Raw genomic sequence first — 20,009 nt, forward strand, 5'->3', positions numbered from 1 at the left:
GTCATGGCCTCAGAGAGACATGTTTTTTATATGCATTCCTATAGTGTAAACAGCCTTTTTTTGCAGAAACTGTTCTAGCCTGTTCTTGAAAATACTTTCATTTCCCCCTTAAGCTGTTTTAGCTCCCCACCTGTAAAGCTTATAATGAGGATGTGATGCTGACACCTAGAGGAACATAGTTATGAATGTAAATACTTTGTATTAGTCTATAACTCTCTTTGAGAATGTGTTTCTTAATAAGGCATCTGTTTAAATTGAGAAGTGAAAGCCTGTAATGCAATAGTCCCTCTGTGAATAATCTGTAAGGTTAGCGGACACATTACAATGAATAACCAATAATAGCACCGTTTACAGCAATCCAGTTTAATAGTTTCTTCATATGTCTGTGTTTTATACATCAAATAAACTTCCAACAAAAAAGTAATGTACAATTCAAGAAAATACCCAAAGCTATTACAGTTTTGGATTTCTCTTTGTTGATTTACAATTATGTACGAGACTGTCTCATTTGCAATACCCAGTGAAGATGTAATGAATTATTTACAACATCAGCTGGTGCCTTTCACTATGCAATTGAACTGTCTCCTTTTGCTGTTTACATTCAGAGTAGCAAGAGCCCACTCTTAGGTGTCATTTATGGATAGGGTTAAGAGGTGGACTGAAACAAGGCATGATTCTCACTACTGACCGCAAACATACCTCTGAAATCCCATTTTCAGTTATAGCTGAAGGAAGATTCCAGCACCTAGTGCACTGATATAATAATTATATTTACAGTCAGCATAATAAGGTGTCTCCACTGAGAATAACATTCCCACTCATGTCAGAGGGAGATATATGCGAGCTGAAGGCAGTATATGTTTTAAGGTGCAGCAGACAAAAGGTATAACTCTGGTGCTAAAGATGCACCCTACTTATCCTGCCAGAGACCTCCAAAGCAAATGAAGACACAAAGTATGCTATCTTTCTAAATGCGTGGAGGAGAATCGTTTACAATTCTTCTTACCCAAGAGATTAAATTAGGAGGGGAAAAAAAAAAAAAGATAATTTTATCATAATATGCAAACTGTTCCACAGAATCACAGAATAACTTGGTTTGGAAGGGACCTGTGGAGGTCATCTATTCCTACTCATTCAAAGCAGGGCCAACTTCAAAGTTAGAGTCACCTTTCAACTTAGAGAAGATTGTTCAGGGCTATGTCCAGTCAAGTTCTGAATATCTCCAAGGATGGAGACTTCACAACAACTGGGCACCTGTTCCCATGTTTGACCACGCTTACGGTAAAAAAATTTTCCTAACACCTGATCAGAACTTCCACCTTGAAGGTTTAACCTAAGGCCCACTGAATCAATCACAGTCCTTCTATTGACAACAACAGTTTTAGAGCATCCCTAAAACAAGTATAACAAGTGTTACTATTTCAGCTTTTCAGAAGAAATAATTCACTTTTCCGAGCTATTTTCTGATATCTAGTCAGTAGGGTACCACTGCTTGAAATATTTTCATAGCTTAAATCTCAGCTCAAGATATGTACCATCCATTGGCATCAAGAAATCAACGCTACTTCCTTCATCTGCAATAAATCCAATATTTTGCACGTTACACAGCTGTTGCAGAACAACATGTTTATGAAAGCATGACTAGATGCAAATTACGCAAAAGGCATGAGGGTTTCACCTTAGAATCCTCTCAACAAAGACAAAAACCTCTTTGTTTGGGGAGCAAAAGTCAGGACTCTCTGTTATAGCTACATGTGCCTGAGGTTTTGAAATCGCTGGTTTGCCATTGCCTGCTATGCCTTCTGATCATCAAACTTGTTTTGTCTCTCCCAGCTTGAAAGATGCAACCTACAGTACAGCTTTCTCCAGTAAAAAAAGCTACTCCTAACTGAAACACTTTTCTAATGTCTATATAAAGGCAGCCACTTACCCAGTCCTTCTGTCTCCACAAAATATTACATGACTGTCTAGAGCCCATGTAACTTTTACTTCCCTATCCCTGGCAAATAAAGAAAACAGACAAATGAGAATCAGATCGGTCTTCATATCCAGCCTTAAAATCCACCTATGGTACAACTTACCCCACAGGGATAAGAACACATAAAGTCAGATATGACAAAGTACTGTATCCAACCAGGAAAACCTCATGGTAACACTGTCCTCTTACATAATACATATTTTATGGCAGTAACGGTCATGACTGGAATACAAGACTACTGATATGTACATACATATTGGTCCTAACTGTTGAGCGAGGTATGTGAACCCTGATAACTGGAGCTACTTCTCTGATTTTATGTCTTCAGAGGGAAATAGCAAAAAATCTGTTAATTCTGGGCATCAAAATAAGCCATGCTGTATCTAGAGAGACAAAGAATATCAAGAGAAACACACAGTGAGAGGCTGATGGGCTCATTTGCATGGCAGATCATACTCGTTGCATTTAGCAGAAAAAAAAATAAGGCTTTCCCTGTATAATCCTCTTATCAGATCCAGACTTCAGTAGGGTAAATGAGATTCAAAATACTCTTTCTACCATTAATACAGATGCACTGAGTAGCTCCTACCACTAGTGTGAGAGAGGTGTGTGAAGGGAAAGAAAGGTGAAATCACATATTAAAAAAATGGTTTCTGATTGCCGCAGAAATCATGACAGCTGAATGGTGAAAGATGTTCCGTAGGCATTTCAGCAGAATTACAAGATGCGGCAAGATGTTGCATTTCCATTCTCTTTCCTGGTTTGGTTTTGTTTTCTTAATACTTGTTTGATAACCCACAGATCATCCTCAGGCTATAGCAACAAATTATGTCTTTGAAGGTCTTCCTCATTTCCTGGCTACGAAAGGCATAGATCAAGGGATCAATCACTGAGTTGCACATGATGAGAATGAGGTACATGTTGAAGTGAGACATGAAGCAAACACAGTAGAGGTTTTGAGGGCAGGAGATCATCAGGATGAGATGAAGGAAGAATGGAGCCCAGCAAACAATGAAGATGCCAAGAAGCATAGTCAGAGTGATGGCTCCTTTCATGCTGGTTCTTTGACGGACAGAGTTGTACCCAGGCAAAGCAGCTATTTTCTTCACATGAGTACGAGCCAGGAGGAACATATGGATGTACAGTGAGACCATGAGGAACAACATGGTAAAAAACATAGTGATGAGACAAATGATAACGTAAGTTGATTCATAGTAAAGAATGAAGATAATGCCACAACCCGTGCAAAAGGTCCAGATGCATGCAATAATAAGCCCCGATCTTTTCACTGTCATGATGTTGTGATAACGTAGGGCATAAAAGATAGTGATATACCTGTCTACTGCTATAGCCAGCAAACTGCACATGGAAGCCACCACAGATATGCAGATCATTGAATCAAAGACATTGTCTATATGACGGACAAAGGCATCTTCCATAATTATGTGTCTATTGTTTATTAAGTATATCGTTATGGTCTCCCAAGCATTAGAAACACTAACCAGCATGTCAGCCACTGCTAAACTGCAAACAAAAAAATACATGGGTGAATGCAAGTTCTTGTTCTTAACTATTGCACATATAACTAAGATATTTTCAAGGAGGCTTACAATGCCCAGAGTTAGGAACACCTCAGCTGCAATGACCACTTGCTCACATGGCGATGACTTGCTCTTGACAGTAGGCACAGTAAAGTTGCTACCCAAGGCACTCAGGTTTAGTTCAGAAACATACAGTTGAGAAGACGTGTTCATCTCTGGAAGCAAACACGTTCTGTTCTTTCTGAGGGACTTGCCAAGGAGTGTGGTAAATGCATTTTCCAAAAGGCAAAAGACCCTGCCAAAAAAAATATAGCATGACAAGAACAGGCAGAAGTTGACAAAACAAATATCACCCATTGCTATTTAATTTGGCTTGTACACATCCTGCCTCTTCCACACCATATTTCTTTGCTGATTCTAAATTAACCTCCAATTGGCTCAGAGTTTTTCTAGCCATCCTCACTGGGAAATTAAAACCATAAACTAACAAAGACATTCATGCACTCTTCATTCATAGTTTTGTTTATTCTATTTAATCCCTCAGAAGTGAGCACAATGTCCTGGAAATTCTGCTGAACACCAAACAACAAACAGTTTTCAAAGTCTCAATTCTCAGACCCCAGAAATGCAGGAGAACAGTATTAGGTTCGGCAGAACCTCCTCACTTGAATACAATACATAGAAGTTTGAAGTATTGCCACAATTAAGAATTTAACATTTTCATAAAAGATTTAAATGCTTTCCTGACCTTTGTACTTCTTAGGTTCACATGAACTGTGTTGTAAACAGCTTACCTTTGCAATACTAACATGCTCACTTAAAAGCATAGTATTAAACACCTAACCAAGGCAAATCCGTACATTTCAGTATACACTAAGATTACAGAATCTGCATGGGTGGAATTCAGTCATAAAAATAAGTTTTCTATTCCAGATCGTGAGTATTTTATTCAATGCTCTTTTGGTAATGAAAATATTCAAGGCATGTTGTAAGCCATTGGATTCTTAGTAAGGGGAATACTTAAAGCTGATTGTCAGTGACTTGTTGCAAATAAAATCCAAAGAATATCAAGGTAAATTATTTTCATTTTTTAAAAGTAACCTTTTATTTGCAATCAAGAATTAACTGTACCTATTTACAAGAGTTGCTCCTTCAGCTGCTCTTCCTCTTCATTGCCTGCAACCTTTCCTCCAGAGAGAAGAAGTTTCAGTCCCCCTCCTCAGCTGACATCTGGGGCTGGGGACTCCTTGGTAGGAATAGATGACAAAAATAGAGGAAAAGGAATGAGTAAATCCATAGAGTCAAGGCTGACCACGTATAAATTACTTACTGTGCAACTGCCTTTTTATAGCCTCCAAGCAATTATGACTTCAGTACTCAAACTGTGGCTCCTCCTCCCCTTCTTTGCCCCTCAGAACTTCTCTTTTCATAGATTTTTTTAGCCAAGGCTTGGGTTTTTACCACCATCTAGTGGTCTTCTCTCGTCTTTCTAACTGAACAGTGATTTTGATCTAGAATTCATTACAAGCTTTTTATAATATTAAAGGGAGAAATGCATTAGGCATGCTCCTTTCCAAAATCATTTCTTTTTTGTTTGCAGTTTCTAGTACTCACTGACAATAAGTTCATACTGCAGTAGTACTCCAAAAGAGGTGAGAGCAGAAGACTGTTTAAGTGGGAGGCTTATTACTGTTATAAGCATTTGTCTTTTATTCACAGTTATAATTTTGCAAGAACAAGAACCACGCTGTTACAAAACCCAGAGAACATACAGTCAAGCTCATCACACCACTAATAGAGGATATAACTCAAGTAATTTGTGTGAAAAAAACAGAACAAATAAACAGTTGTGTTCCAGTCCCCTTGCTAGAATAGAGATTTGGATGCAGACATGGAAGGAGTACACAGTGCACCGTGCTGGGAGCCAGGGCTTCCTGAGATGGATGTGAATTCCCGCAGGTTTCACGGGGTCTAAGAGCTCAGTGCTCAGTATTGCAATGGCTGAAGTCACTCTGTGGGTCTAGCAGTCAGGCAGCCAATGCTCATTCTGGGCCTTATCCAAAAGGTGGCAAAATCAGTGCGAGTCTTTTCTTTAGCAAGTGGGCTCTGCTACTGCACCCAGACTGAGGAATGCAAAGCCCACATCTTCCCGACACTGCCAAATGCCCTTTATGTTACCTGCTAAACAGCTAGTCAAATACCATGCAGGATTTGAAGTTAACTTGAGATAAAAAGTCTCTGCTTCTCCAAATCGCCCCCTTTCTGCAAATTAGGGGGTTGGGTTTCTTTCGTGGCATATAACAGCTTCAAATGCTTATTTTTAACCTATAGCATTTTTCTTGAAGAATCACCACCAACAAACACAAACTTTATTGCTGTATCCTGTGCTATTTTTGTGTTTTCAGTGTTCAGATAGAGTTCATCATTATAACGCAGCTAAATCCATATTTCCAATTATTATATTCCACAGAAGCTTCCTCTGTTGTTACTACTAGTTTCGCTCTAGGAGTGCTGAAAGACCTGGGCCATTCTATGAAATGTTGTTCTGTACAAATAGTCCCTGCACCAAAGGAGACAGTGAAAAGAATTTTTATTCATTTGAGTAAAATGGCTCCTCTAGCATTATGTGCTTCTAGTCTGGAGATGAACTTTACATGTCCCTTCTCCCCACTACTGGAAATAGAATTTAGATTATCACAAACTAGAGGTAGCAAACTATGCTCAAGTGCAGCTGTTAGATTTGAGCAGATAATGCCAGCAAGTGAACAGCAACAATCCCTGCTGTATCTCACCTGTCTGTGTGCCAAATCTGATCTCATAGTTCTTTGCTATGACCAAAAGAAAAGAACAGGGAGAGGGTGCCCATGTGCAGTTCTTTTTCTGTTCTTTAATGTAAAGCATGTCTTAGTTCTCCTAGATTATCTTTATTTAACTTACCTTAGTTATCTTTGCTTATCTTTTGCATATTTTTTTATTTTCCCATTGCAGACCCTGGAAATCATATACCTAAAAGTAAAATTTTACTTCTTTCAGTGTTCCTGTATCCAGCAAGGACTGTGTAGATGTTGTGCTCTTTCTACTTCCAATTATTTCTCTTCCAGTATCCTATTTTTTTTTGTTTATTACACTCTTTTCTAAAATTCTGTTTGTCTTCCCATTTACAAATTCCTCTATATGTTCAGTTTAATAAAGTTCTTTGCAGCCCAGCTTAGCTGCCTTTACAAAATTTCTCACTGTACCTGGCAGGATTCAGTTGACCAGCTGAGTGCAAGAAATAAATAACACATCAGACAGGATGGTTTAGCCGTTATTCCTTAGAGCAATGCCAGGTCTCTCACATATAAATTATGAATCAGCCTTTGGATTCTTCTTCCACAAGCCAGACACTGTAGGCATAAACTCTGGCACAAGTGTCTATGCTAGACAAAGAAACTCCCTTATTTACAAAGCTTGCAGAAAAATTACCTGCCTGGAAACTGGGGTAGTGATATAGATGTAGTTTGTTTATGTTAGAGGAAGAAATGAGAAAATTATCTGTTTTTTGGTTTGTTGTTTTCTGTTAGTTTGGGTTTGTTTTTTTTAAAAAGGAGAGGTTTATCATTATACTGCTGCAGCAAGCAGCTATAAGCATCATAGTTTGACAAGCAAGTAACTGAAGGGACACCCAGTTAGCAGTGGGTGGAGGCATGCAGGTAATGTTTCCTCCCCAGCATTACCATCCAGTTAGCCTTTAGTAAAGACAGGCAATTAATGGAGATTTTTTTTTTAAAAAGGCATCAATACTTCCTGTCCTACAATAAAAAAGCTGGATGAAGTGGTGATAGACCCTTTGTAGTTCAGCCCCTTCCCGTGTCCAGGGGATGGCTGAAAGCCTAAGATTTAGGCTTTGCAGTAAGCAGTGGTATAGTGAATACATTCTTTTACATTGTGGCCCTAATCTTCAAATCAACACTTGAATGTTTTTTGCAGGAAGAATCACAGAAAAGCAAGACTGAAAAAAAGACATCAAAATATCATGTGAACTGTGTCCCGTCAAAGGGTAGGATCAACCATACTTAGTATGACTACACTGGCACTTCTGACCATCACCCCTTTCATATGAGTCCTTCAAAATGGTTTGAGATAATCTATGGCCACTGGCAGTTAGTGGTACCTATCAGTGGTGCTTCTCTCATCAGAGTAGAAAGCCGAGAAAGATGCAATACAGTATAAAAGGCAATTTAGAAAGACATATCCTAATAACCTAAACCGGATGATGTCGTAACTCACCCCCCAAACTGTAAAAGGGTAATAAGAGGTTTAGTAACCATCACTTTTATGTGCCTTCTAATGGGAGCCAATTCCAGTAATGAATCGTCCCCTAACATCTTGTTAGAGTATGGGTCAGCAGTACAGCCCTGGTGAATCATACAGAAGTGCCAGCTGCAGACTCCACAAAGCACAGATGGCCAGCAAAAGAACATAGAAACTTTCTGACTGAAAGGAAGGGTAATTCAATAATGGAAAAACAGACGGGGGGGGGGTGGACAAAAAAACCACCAACACTTAGCAGGTTCCTATTGGATACTACTTTCTACAAGAGAAAGGAAAGTATTTCTTGCTAGACCACAGAGAAGATTTAATATGTCTTTATTCATTAGTATAACTATCAAAAATAAGTGATTAAAAGTGCTACTTTAATTACATATTGTAAGACATTTCATGTCTCATTTCTGCAAGCTTATCTTGCCATATGGCAAAGGCAAACATTAAGAGCACATTGTTCATTTGTTTCATAAAATGCTTGTGCATGAGAATCTCTTTTTTTTTTTTTAATAAAATGCTGCTAATTTTTCATATAATTCAGCTTTTCAGTGAGACTTTGATGTTTGAATGTTTTAGCTTTGTTAGAGTGATCACAGGCAATTCAGTGAAAGTTGATGTATAATACCCAAACTTCAGTAAATTATATTCTAATATTGAGCAAAAAAAGCCCTAGGTGTTACTTCAGAATAGAATAGAATAGAGTAGAGTAGAGTAGAGTAGAGTAGAATAGAATAGAATAGAATAGAATAGAATAGAATAGAATAGAATAGAATAGAATAGAATATTTCTGTTGGAAAGGACCTACAATGATCATCTAGTCCAACTGTCAATTCACATTCACAATTCCCCATTTTTCCAGCCCAGTTTTCAACACCAGTGCTAGGCACAGATTAGCTGCCAGGCGGACCTTCCAGTCACCCATTTACCAGCAGATACTCACAAGCAGATCATTCTGCTGCAGGGACTATTGCAGGTGTGCTCCAACATCTGTTCCCAGCAAGAACCAGCTGACTTTATTTGCACTCTTCTTGACAGGATCTAAGAAGAAGTAGCCCAGCCTAAGACTCATTTTGTTTCAGCTGGGACCAGTGTGGGGCTCTCACATTTTAACAGGCCTGCCCTGTGATGACAGCCTACCAACTACTCCCCTTGGCTCTAGAAACAGAGGTCTTCTTTCGATGGCCAAGGCCTTTTAAAGGACTGGTTTGAACAGACCAGCCACACATCCACTATCCTCTCACCTGCGTCACTAGCACATGGCCCAGACACTGAATCTTAAACCTCCCCAGCCTGATCAGAAACATAGGCACCGTCCTTCTGCCCTAGAGTAAAGTTTCACGCATTCCCAAGATACAGACCAGTTCTAAAATTCCAGCTTTGCTTTTCTGCTGTCTATCCTCATGGTCCATCTCTGGCTTCTTTTGCAGCTTAACTCCACCTTTCCTTAACTTTCATCAAGGTTGTGAGCTCCCTGATTTAGAGTTTGCATCTTCCTCATGAAAAAATGTGAACAAATTCATGTACAAACAGTCTCTCCACAGAGTGTCTGAGCACATCATTGCATTTACATTAACAGATAAAAACCAGGTGATTACAGCCCGCAAGAAAACAGCAAACCTTCTAATCCCAATGCAGTGCACTTAGGTCATCCTTCCCTGGGAGATGCCTGCATGTCCATTTGAGTATAAAAAGCCATGTATCCCTGAGAATGAGTGAAAAAATTCTGATTTCTGGGTTTTTATAAACTTCTGGTCTAAAAAGATCCCTTGGACGGCTGATCAGTTCCCTCCTGCCAGATGAACACGGGAGCAGAGCATGAACCCTCCCCTGGGAGTACTGCGCTCCCCATCCTGGGCTGGCTGCTCAGTTTGAGCAGAGAGCCCTGACAACTCAGTGTCCCTCTGTCCTGAGCTGTCTCTGTATTCAGGTGTTGGTATTTTAGCCCGGCATGGGTATGGAAAGATAACAAAGAAGCTGAAGTACAACCTCAAGAAGATGTACAGTGAGAATAATCATTAATTCACTGTACCCACAAAGAGACATTGCTACACATGCAAAATTGCAGACACAGCAATGTGTGCATGCAGTTCCTATCTAGACAAGTGCAAATGTCTCTGATTCAATATATGTGATGACTAAACATAGATATACATGCTACCCAGGCAATTTTCAAGAATACTATGACAGAAGTATCAAATTTCTCTCTTTAGAAGTAGTTTTCAGTGCTAATCTAATGTCTCTGTACTGATATACAAGTTCTTTCCTCACTCTCTGTTCAGGTTGGTAAAAAATGCAATTACTTCCTATTTAATGAGGGGTCTAAATGCACCAGAAATGAGAATTAAATAATAACTATTTAGCTCAGAACTAATTTTTTTCTGTCAAGCCCTTGCTACACTAATTTTTCTGAGCTTTCCTACAACACAGGCTTGCAATATATAGTATCTTTTTTAATATCAGGATGGGTTTTTTTAATAAGTGTATCCTGAAAGAAAAAAAATAGGCAACATTATTTCAGGAGTAGGAATTATTTGTCTTCTAGCATTTACCTGCTAAGGAGTGAAAATGTGGAGTATAGCTATGGCTGAAACCAAAGATGTCAAAATCAAAAAGGCAAATTATGTTAGCCAGAAACAAACATCTGCAGAAAGGAAAGAAGTCCAGTATCATGTCTGAACCCAAAATATTGTTTTCTATGCTGAAGGAACCAGTTCATTCAGTTTTACCAGTAAGAACTTAAATCAGTTTTCACTAAAGCATTATCCTCTATGGCAAGCTGTTTGCTGACATACAAAAATCAAGCGACTCTCATGAGCACCCCAGATTCATGGCATTTAAAATTTCAAGCACTGTTAATTCCTCACAAAAGCAGGCACCATGTGCCCTGCTGTATTTAGTGTCTAAGTCAATATTAAAAGTGAAGCAGAACCTGAAAAAATTCTTGTCATACTGATTTGGTGAGGCCACCAATAACCTGCAGCTTTCTGGCTTTCCTGGGCTTACAAAAAGTGCCTGGTTACCAAAGATGACCAGAAAATATTTCCTTTTGGCAGGTTTCAAAACATGAACCAAAAAAACTTCCTTTCTCCCCACGCAAAAAAAAACCAACCAAAGAAACCCAGTATGATTTCAGAGAGAGGGCAGCCTCTAGAACAAGCTCTGATTCTAAAGCTAACACCCCAGAAAGCCCAGCGCATGGGTTAATCATTCAGGCTAAGAGGGATGGCAGATTTGTGTCTCCAAGAATTCCGTTGCTATTGGATCAATTGGGAAATCGATTTCTGCAAGAGCTAAGCTGGACTGGACTGGACATAGTTTCTCAATTGAATTACATTTCTTCATGCCATCTCTAATTGCTGATAAATAAAAAGAAAAAATTGCTTGGCATCTACAATCTTTCTTATTTCCTCTTGCTCAGCTCCTCAATTATTGCAGCATGGAGGTTAATGCTGGCTAAACATCACAGCCTTCAACATGGTGAAAAGCTGCATCTGTGAAAAAGTTACCTTCATGCTTATTAAAGTTGCTGAATGCCTAAAATGCACCTCAAACTCTATGGCTAGTTGAAAGCTGAGACTGAAATATTCCCATCTGGGGGATGAAAGACAGACACTTCAAACTTCTGCGGAAAAAAAATGAAGCTTTAACCTTAAGGAAAAATCAAACTATTTTTTCCTGTGAATCTATATTTGAGTTGCCAGCCTTGACAGTCTCTAGGGCTGACAGGCAGAAAGCTCGAGCGCTCTTCAAGAAAATCACTGGGAAGTCGGGAAGGAAGATGCAGTTGTGTTCCTGTTCCACATGTCCATATAAGACACATTGATGGAGCAGCAGTTTGACACCACAAAAACACCATGGCCCTCTAGTTCTAGTGACTACGCTTGTACTCCTCCGTGGACATATAGAGCCACCACCAATGTTGTTACAGAAGTTTAAACAGCAAGGATTGCACTCGTTAGTGTAAGTCCATTAATGTCAGTAACGTCACACAGCTACAGAACGTGGCTCTGATTCACAAAACCAGGTATGTTTTTGTTGATACATCCTGGTCTGTCAATGACTAGCTCATATGAAAAATTCCGTGAAAGCCAGCAGGGAACCACTAAGTTCTGAAGACCTACTTACAAATGCACAAAGAAGTAGCAAAGAATTAATTTTGGCTTCAGGAAAAGTAGTAGCAGTGTAGTCAGCTTATATATATGCAAATATTTTTTATTCAAGAGAAGGGGACAAACAAGTTAATCCAAAGTTTCAGATCAATTAGAAGAATCAGGACAAAGAGAAATTGCAAGTTTCCTGACTTTTCTCCAGAGAATAAATTTGCAGGCAGAGCAAGTTCACAGGCTCTTATTCAAAGAACAGGATGAAACAAAAGGATCCTAATTTCCCGCAATGAGAAAGAAATGCACTTGGTTAGCATACATCTCAATTTCAGTAACAGAATTAATATTGACCTGTGGTACCAACATTATAAATTTCAATGATAACATCACTTCTGAAAAACAGAAAACACCAAGTATGCTCCCCAATACAACCTGAATTCAACCTTAGCAGTAAGACATTTGGAGCTTTGTCTTAATACAGAGCGAGAAGCAAACTAGAGAAAATTTATTATCTCATCGAGTATGTTCAGTTGATTTGAGATTTGCAACCAACTACTGTTTTTGGTGCTGAGGCTTAAAATTAGCTGCGACTAATGTCGTGACAATAATAATGAGAAAATGAAACAGTAAGACAGTTTTCTTTTTCAGATTTATAAAAGTCTGTTCTCATCAGACTAAATAACACTAAGAAAAAAATGCAGTGCTTCTCAGTTATAAATAATACAATTTATTAAAATACAAAGGCAAATTAAAGTTTAATATTAGTAGAGAATTTATTATAAAGAGAGACAATTTAATCAACTAATGAAATTTCCACCTCCTCGTCTTCATTATTCTTCCTAAAAGACAGTAAATTCGTCAGTAACTAGATGCTTCCTTTTAATGTCTTTTTACATTATTTCACGATTAACATAGCAAGCTTGTAAAGTGCTAGAGAATAACAGGAAGGCCATGGGAATTTCTTATGAAAACATGCTCCTATGAGTTAGAAGATGCAGCGAGAAAAAGTTCAGAAAAAGTTCAGAGAAAGTTCTTCCACTGATTCAGTGGAAGAAATATTTTTATCCTGAAGGTTTGTGCTGGATTTAGCACACAATTTAGAGTTTATGCCCTGCAATGGGATGATCAATGCTTGACCTGGTATAGAGTTAGAATGGGGTGGACAAGCAATTCAAGCACTGCCATAAAGCATGCCAGTATGAAGTTAACCCATCAAAAGTGTTTAAAGAAATTTGAATCAGCTGAATGAGTCTGCATTGCATCAGAGTTTTGCATCACAGACAGATTTCTAACAGAGGATCAGAACATTAACTTTACTGCTGTGTCAAACCACAGCTCCTACATCCCCTACAGTTGAGGCTGTTGCCAATTTTAATATCACAGGCTAACGTGCCACCTACTTGCAATTATGATAATAATGCCTTTTCCATGTGAATATGAGTCCACTACACACAGTCAATAAAAACAAAATACATTGTAGCTTAATATTTTAGCCCTGGCCAAAAAATTGTTCTTCCTATTCTATCAGTCCATTTTTTATTTTATTCTTAACTTTTGATTATTTGTGTTTCTTGAGGTTGTCCTACAGAATCATTGAATTGTTTTTTTCCAAAAGGCATTCCAGAATAGATATTCATTAACAGCAGAACGATCATTACTTCTGAAATTCAGGACATATGTTTGGATCATTAAGTATTGGCTTAAAAGCTAACTCCTGGCACACATTTTAGAAGAACTTGCCCTTTATATTTTCCAGCCTAGAGTTATAAAAATATAATGGGTGGTGGGGCCTGGGGGTTGGAGTTTTTTTTGGTGTGGTGGCAGGGGCAGGGAAGGGTTGCGCCTTTCCTATTTTTTTGGCATAACTAAAGTAATCTGAAGTTATCTGAAAATTTTCATTTGCAAATGAACACTGGAAAACTAAAAACTATAAAAGAAGCATGCACAAGGTACGGCATGAGTGGAAATCCATTTATTTCCACAGTTATGGCCCCTTAAGCAGCCCTCACTTCCCAGCTTGTCCTCCACGCCAGCCATGCCAGCAGGAACACTTGGAAGCCACATGACAAATGGAATCAGGGAACAGTTCTGAGTTGGATAAAAGTAGCCTCTTCAAAGGTTGGTTATTTTTCTGTCAAATTTGGGCTCTAGGTCTATATATTAACATATAGGTCTGTGCAATACAAGCGGGAGGAAAAAGCGGCCAATGGGAATTATAAACTGTGGCAGCCAGCAGAGCCACCGAAGGAAATCTGTGCCAAACCACAGCCTTAGAAACCAAAACTGTTCTGCTAGCTTCAATGGTTTTCACATACAAATAAAAGAAATACAACTGACCTTACTTGTTGATGTGTGTGCAAACAGGAATACGGTTGCAGAGCAAATGGTTTTTGTATTTGCCAAAGCACAGTACAATTAACAAGGGGGCGAGCTAGCTCAGAAAATACATACTTAGCTGAGGGACCCAATTAGCAGATGAAGGCAACGAGGTGCCGGCCCTCAGCAGAAGGATGGTAATGATACCCGTCTTTCCCCTCCCCTGACCCAGACCCCATCACAGCATTTAGCTGCCTGAAAGACCATACGATTATTTGAGAGGAGGAAGAGTTGAGTGCTCTGAGGTTTGTTGCTGTTTCCAATCCAACACTTTGTCCAGGGAACAAGGTCAAAAATACCAACTTCTTCTCTCTTGGAGGAGGGTCCTAATCACCAGCTACTATGAAGATTTCGTGGCTTACTCTTGTTTGATCCTTTTTCAGCTCCAGAGAGCTCACTTGGGTGTAGCTTCAACAACAGAGCACCTCTGACAGCAGTCCCACAGTCAGACGAGCAAGTCTTATTCCTTGGGAAGTGGGAGGCTTGGGGTGGAAGCCCCTGCCTCCAAGGGGGGCTGTGATGGAGGCACCACTGCCCGGAGTGAGGGCTTGGCACCCAAGGCTGTTCAGTAAGTGGTAGGCATCTCTTTCAATGCATTGCTCAAGGCCATACTTACAGGGATCAAATTCAGCCTGATGCTATATTTATTTCACCTACAGCGATCCCAAGCTCAGTGTAACCATGACAGAAAATATGTCAGACAGAGAGGAATGGTTAAAAAGACAACCTCTAGCTTCCCTTCCCATAGCAGGACACATGGCATCACTCACCATGTGAGCGATGCTGGCAGGGTAGGAGTGAGACAAGGGACGCCAAGCTGGGAATAATATTCCAAAGCCTTGGAGGTTGGAAATGCACACAATCATGACAGGAAGATCTAATTCCAATTCAACTCTCTTCCTCCAGTTTAGAAAAGATATATCAATTGCAGGTGTGACATCTTTACTAAAATAGTTTTGCCTGGCACACCTTGTTGTACGTGAATAGGTAGAGATGTTTCTGTGTATAACATCTGGCTTTTTGCATCTATAAATGTGCTATAACAGTACAACTACACCTCCAGCAAGAAGCTGTACCACTCTCATGTAACTGGTGGCACTAATGCAAAACAGCTGCTGTCTATAGGGAAGCCCTGGGTGAAACTGAGCATTTGGATGCTCGCACACAACCTCTTAGAGGGGAAATGACATACTTTTTCAGCCTGTTTCTATTTGCTGCCTGAAAAAAAGCCAGAGCAACTACATCAGCAAAGCACTCTCTGCCCTTGTTAAAGGGTACAGAAAATTTCTTTTATGCCTGATGCTGAAATCTTGATTAAAATATGCCATCCTTTTGCTTTTTTGGAGAAGCTGTGCTTTGGCATTTCCCCCTGAAATCAACTGCTATACCTAAATACCTTTTTGTGTGAACTTTTTCTTTTAGTACTCACTGTGGTTGATTTGTTGTTTGCAAAAAAAGCCAGTATTACAATTAACAAGAAAGAACAACCCATGTATTCACAGCTGTGGTTTGATTTGAAGCTTTCTACTCCACATGCTTCCCTTACATAGCTTTGAAAAGGCTTGCATAGGACAATCTTTATTTGTTTCAGACTCGTTTTAATGTTTTTACTTTAAAAGAGACTACCAAGTTTTCTTTGATTAAAGGATGGGTATGGTTCTGAAGCAGTGGTATAGCCACAGTCACACTGATGACAGTCAGATAGATAATGGACTTCAGATGAACAGTGTCCAAAGATAAGCTTTCAGTGCAAGGACCAGAGTTCAGTCTTTGCGATGAAATGTTATCCAGGCAGAAGAAAATTCCACTGGCTCTTTTGCTAGCACAGGATGCCCTGGTGACAAAAGCTTCCAGCTCCAACAGTAGGAAGTATGAAGATATGAAATATACTGCTAGGTTTGGATGCACAGGAGTAGGGCAACTGCAGTAGTGTGGGTTTCCTTACCTACATCTCTGTCTTGTGTAGTGAATACTTCTTTCAAGTGCTTCTTGCTGGCAGCTAAAGGTTTTGTTATCTTCTGTAGCACTAGATTTATTCACATGAGATTAGGTTGCTGTGTGAGAGACATGCGGGAGTTGAAGCTCACTGAGGAGAGGATTTTCTTCTCAGTGCCTGTTCAAGAACAGGACAGGCCTGAGGCAGAGCGAGGCTGTATCACCCACTATACCATCCAATGCTATGGGCTAGATAGAAAGCGAGCATCGGAGCAGAGCAGTGGGGGAGAGCTGTAGGGAAAAGCTTCCGTTATGATACAGTACAGGGTTGTGTCTGGGAAATAAGCAGTCAAACGTTACCACTGATTTGGAAACTCAGAGCTCTGAAGTTAATGACAACAGCTTTTCACTAGCCTCTGATTGCTGCTCTATTAGATTTTTCTAATTTTTTTCAGTTTATTCTCCAGGTAAGACATGTAAGGTGATAAGAGGTAAAGTGTATCTGTGTCAGGAGTAGACACGTGCATTGAGGACCGATCATCACGGTGGGCTGGAGGCAACTCTCAGACAGTGGAGCTGGAGCAGGAGAAGGCAGGAAACACCAGCTGGTTCACGATCCCTAAGAGGGTCACTGGCCTTTCTCTGGCAGGGGCGAGAAGTTAAAGGAAGCCATGTAAATACATTCCACTATTGCCAGTTTTCCTTCATTGGTACAAATTAAAAAGTTACTTGATGAATTGTTTCTGTTTCAGTTAGCATTTGGGAAGCCAGTGCCCTCTGTTTGATCTGTAAGATGAGTGGGCTTTTTTTTTAGCGATAAGGTCAAAAAATAATAGTATTTTGCAATTTTGCAAATTCCAAGCTTCCCATTAGATAGCATTCTACCACTCGCTTTCAGTCAGGAGAAAAACGATCATATTTAAGTATACAAGATTAAAGTAATTTGTTATCTTCTGAAGCCATAAAAGTCACATTGGGATCTTACCATTAAAATCAAGTAAAAAAATTTAGAAGACTTTAAGGCAATCTTTGATGAGCAATGTAAGGTAGACATAGTTCTGAATACATTTACCTTAAATTATGAATTAATAGCAGGTCTAGTTCAACTGTTACTGGCAGAGAAGGCACAGGGACCTATCCTCACCCACAGAAATACTGACTGATTTCAGAGAAAGCATTAGGAGTTCTCAGAATATCAACAGGGCACAGCTTTAATGAAAATTCCAGCCTCTAGCTTTTCACAGGAGCACTCTACCCAATCTTTAAAGCACATAATGGTAAATTTGGCCGTAAGTACTTCAAAACAATTTGTTTTCTAGTACAACTTTTTTCTCTTCAAGGGCATTTTGACCACAGATTAGGAAATTGTGAAATTTTCAAGGAACAGATTCAAACAGATGGGAGCTGAATGTTGCACTGAACAGGCTGGTGTGACTTCCAGGTGTGAGCAAAGCCTTGTCCAGAAATTCACCCCTTTGCCTCTCCCTGTTTCTTTGCTATTATTAAAGTCCACCACCACAGTATTTTACCCACTGAAGTTACTGGAAGTTGCCTTGGCCATCAGTTGTGGAAAGTTACTCAAAACCATATTGATGATTTAGGGTTTGATACCCTTGAGTGCATGTGGCTGCCATTACTGCTGTGTGGAAGTGTAAAATCAGATATTCTTTTCAATGGTAGGTTGTTTTATTGACATTGCAGAGGTAATACAGGTTTTCTTCCTCATTTCCTCTTTAGATTATACAATTCAATGATTTTCTGTGCAGTATTTTCTAATGAATATATAAATGTGAAAGAAAAAACAATGGCTGCTTCTTTCTTCCCTTAGTTGCTTTTTTTTTCTTTCTTTCTGGGCATATAATAAATTCAAAATTAAATAAAAAGTGATCCCAGCCTGGCCAAAAAACTGCTTCTTACAAAGTCAGCATTGTATAAAGAATACTAAATATTGCACTTCTATTGCTGAAGTTGGAAGAGCAATGAGTAAAGTGGTATTGAGAACAAATTTGCTACAAAACTGCCTACTCCATTGAAGCTAGCACTGAACTCATGTTGCCATATTGCCAAAAAACGTCTAGGTTCCTCTCTAAAGACCCTCTGCACTGATGCAACTTAGCAAAGGCAAGTGACTAGGTAGTGCATTGCAACCAACTACAGTAATTAGCGCTTTTCCCATCCACTGTTAATTGCCTGCACAAAAACAAGAATCATAATCATGCTGCACTCCAGCTCTGTCATTTGGTTACACTAATTGTGCAGCCACCAAATTTTGAAACCTAAAACAATGCAGTGATAAACAGAATTTTTAATATTTAAGACAAGTGTTTAATTGGGTCTCAAGGAGGCAAAAAATTGTTGTGTATTTGTGATGAAGTAAAGCACTGTAATGATTACATGCACTTGAGAGAAGACAAGACTGCAGAAGTTGTGAAAGATCACACTGTGCTGCTACTCAGTAGATGGAGCACAGATACATAACACAAAGGTAGCCACCACTGATAATCTTTCCTACAGCCCTGTAACTTACTGTTTTGCCATCAGGAGGAAGAGGATCATAGACGTCTAAACCTGCTCATCTTGCTACCATGTTACTTTTGTTATGTGGTACATACTGATGTTCAAATATCAGTGCACATGAATCATTTTAGCAGCTAATGAGAGTGGCTTTATATACTCATTATTACATACGGGATATTTTAAGAAGGACTTTGCATGCCCAACTGCAAGGGACCTGATTTTCAAGGACTGCTGAACAGGTCTCCTTTTAAAAAACAGACCTTTTTTTATATTATTTCTAGTAAGATGCCTTAAAACATAATTTCTAAAATCAGTAATCTTTTCAGATTCATCTTTGTTGTACTGTGGTGGGTTGACCCCGGCCAGCAACCAAGCACCCACCCTGCCACTCACACTCCCTTCTGCCATGGGATCAGGAGAAAATATACAGAAGTTGAAAAGACTCGTGGATCCAGATAGTGACAGTTTAATAAGGAAAGCAAAAGTGTTGCACACAGGCAAAGCAAAAAGACAAAATCATTCACTGCTTCCCATCGGCAGGCAGATGTTCAGCCTCTTCCAGGAAGGCAGGGCCCCAGCATGCATAATGGTCACTTGGGAAGACAAACACCATAGCCACAAATGTCCTCCCTTCCTTCCCCTTTCTCCCAGTTTTACTGCTGAGCATGATGTCATATGGCACAGGATATGCATTTGGTCAGTTGGGGTCAGCTGTCCCAGCCATGTTGCCTCCCAACCTCTTGCCCACCCCCAGCCTGCTGGCCTTTGGAGGAGCGGTTTGGGGAGACAGCCTTGATGCTGTGCCAAGCACTGCTCAGCAGTAGCCAAACCAGCACTGTTGTAGCCACAAATACCAAGCGCAGCACCATACGGGCTGATATGAACTCCATCCCAGTCAGACCCCATACAAGCGCTTTCCATATTTGATTGCTTCGGTGTTCCTGTAGACTTTGAGAGTACTGGTTGGTCTAGGTACTATTTGTGTTATTCCATCTATTATTTTTGGCATATATACTGATTGCGAGCCCACTGGGCAATGAAGCTAAATCGTAATGAATAGTAAGCTAAGGCCCTCAGAGTTCAGCCTGTGTAGAAGAGGGATTATAGTAAAATAATTTAGAATACTTGAAGCATTACAGCATTGTACTTGGAAAACACCATAATACAGGTCTGGAATATGTATTATAATGCTTTAATACCAAAGCCTAATTGTACAACCAGACACTGCATGTCTACCTTTAAGAAAAATCAAAA

General features: G+C 39.6%; 1 protein-coding gene across 2 annotated transcripts; it reads right to left on the bottom strand.

Annotated features, from left to right (window-relative positions):
* Window positions 1–342: 342 nt before the first annotated feature.
* MC5R (melanocortin 5 receptor) lies at window positions 343–4,897 on the bottom strand. Of its 2 annotated transcripts, XR_012649748.1 has the most exons (3): window positions 4,651–4,897; window positions 2,082–3,814; window positions 343–1,999 (listed from the first exon to the last, which is right to left on the bottom strand). XR_012649748.1 is itself a non-coding variant. In XM_075022919.1 (2 exons), the coding sequence occupies exon 2, from the start codon at window positions 3,730–3,732 to the stop codon at window positions 2,755–2,757; it is 978 nt and encodes a 325-aa protein (XP_074879020.1). In that variant the 5' UTR covers window positions 3,733–3,814; window positions 4,651–4,897; the 3' UTR covers window positions 343–2,754. The 2 variants fall into 2 exon arrangements, 1 of the variants encoding a protein (XP_074879020.1); XM_075022919.1 differs by having other exon boundaries at window positions 343–3,814.
* Between the last annotated feature and the right edge of the window lie 15,112 nt (window positions 4,898–20,009).

The sequence above is a fragment of the Buteo buteo genome, chromosome 3, assembly GCF_964188355.1.
Source record: "Buteo buteo chromosome 3, bButBut1.hap1.1, whole genome shotgun sequence".
Classification (NCBI taxonomy): Eukaryota; Metazoa; Chordata; class Aves; order Accipitriformes; family Accipitridae; genus Buteo; species Buteo buteo.

What these genes read in the sequence shown, in the direction of transcription:
- MC5R (XM_075022919.1), bottom strand. Translation starts at nt 3,732, where the DNA reads ATGAACACGTCTTCTCAACTGTATGTTTCTGAACTAAACCTGAGTGCC.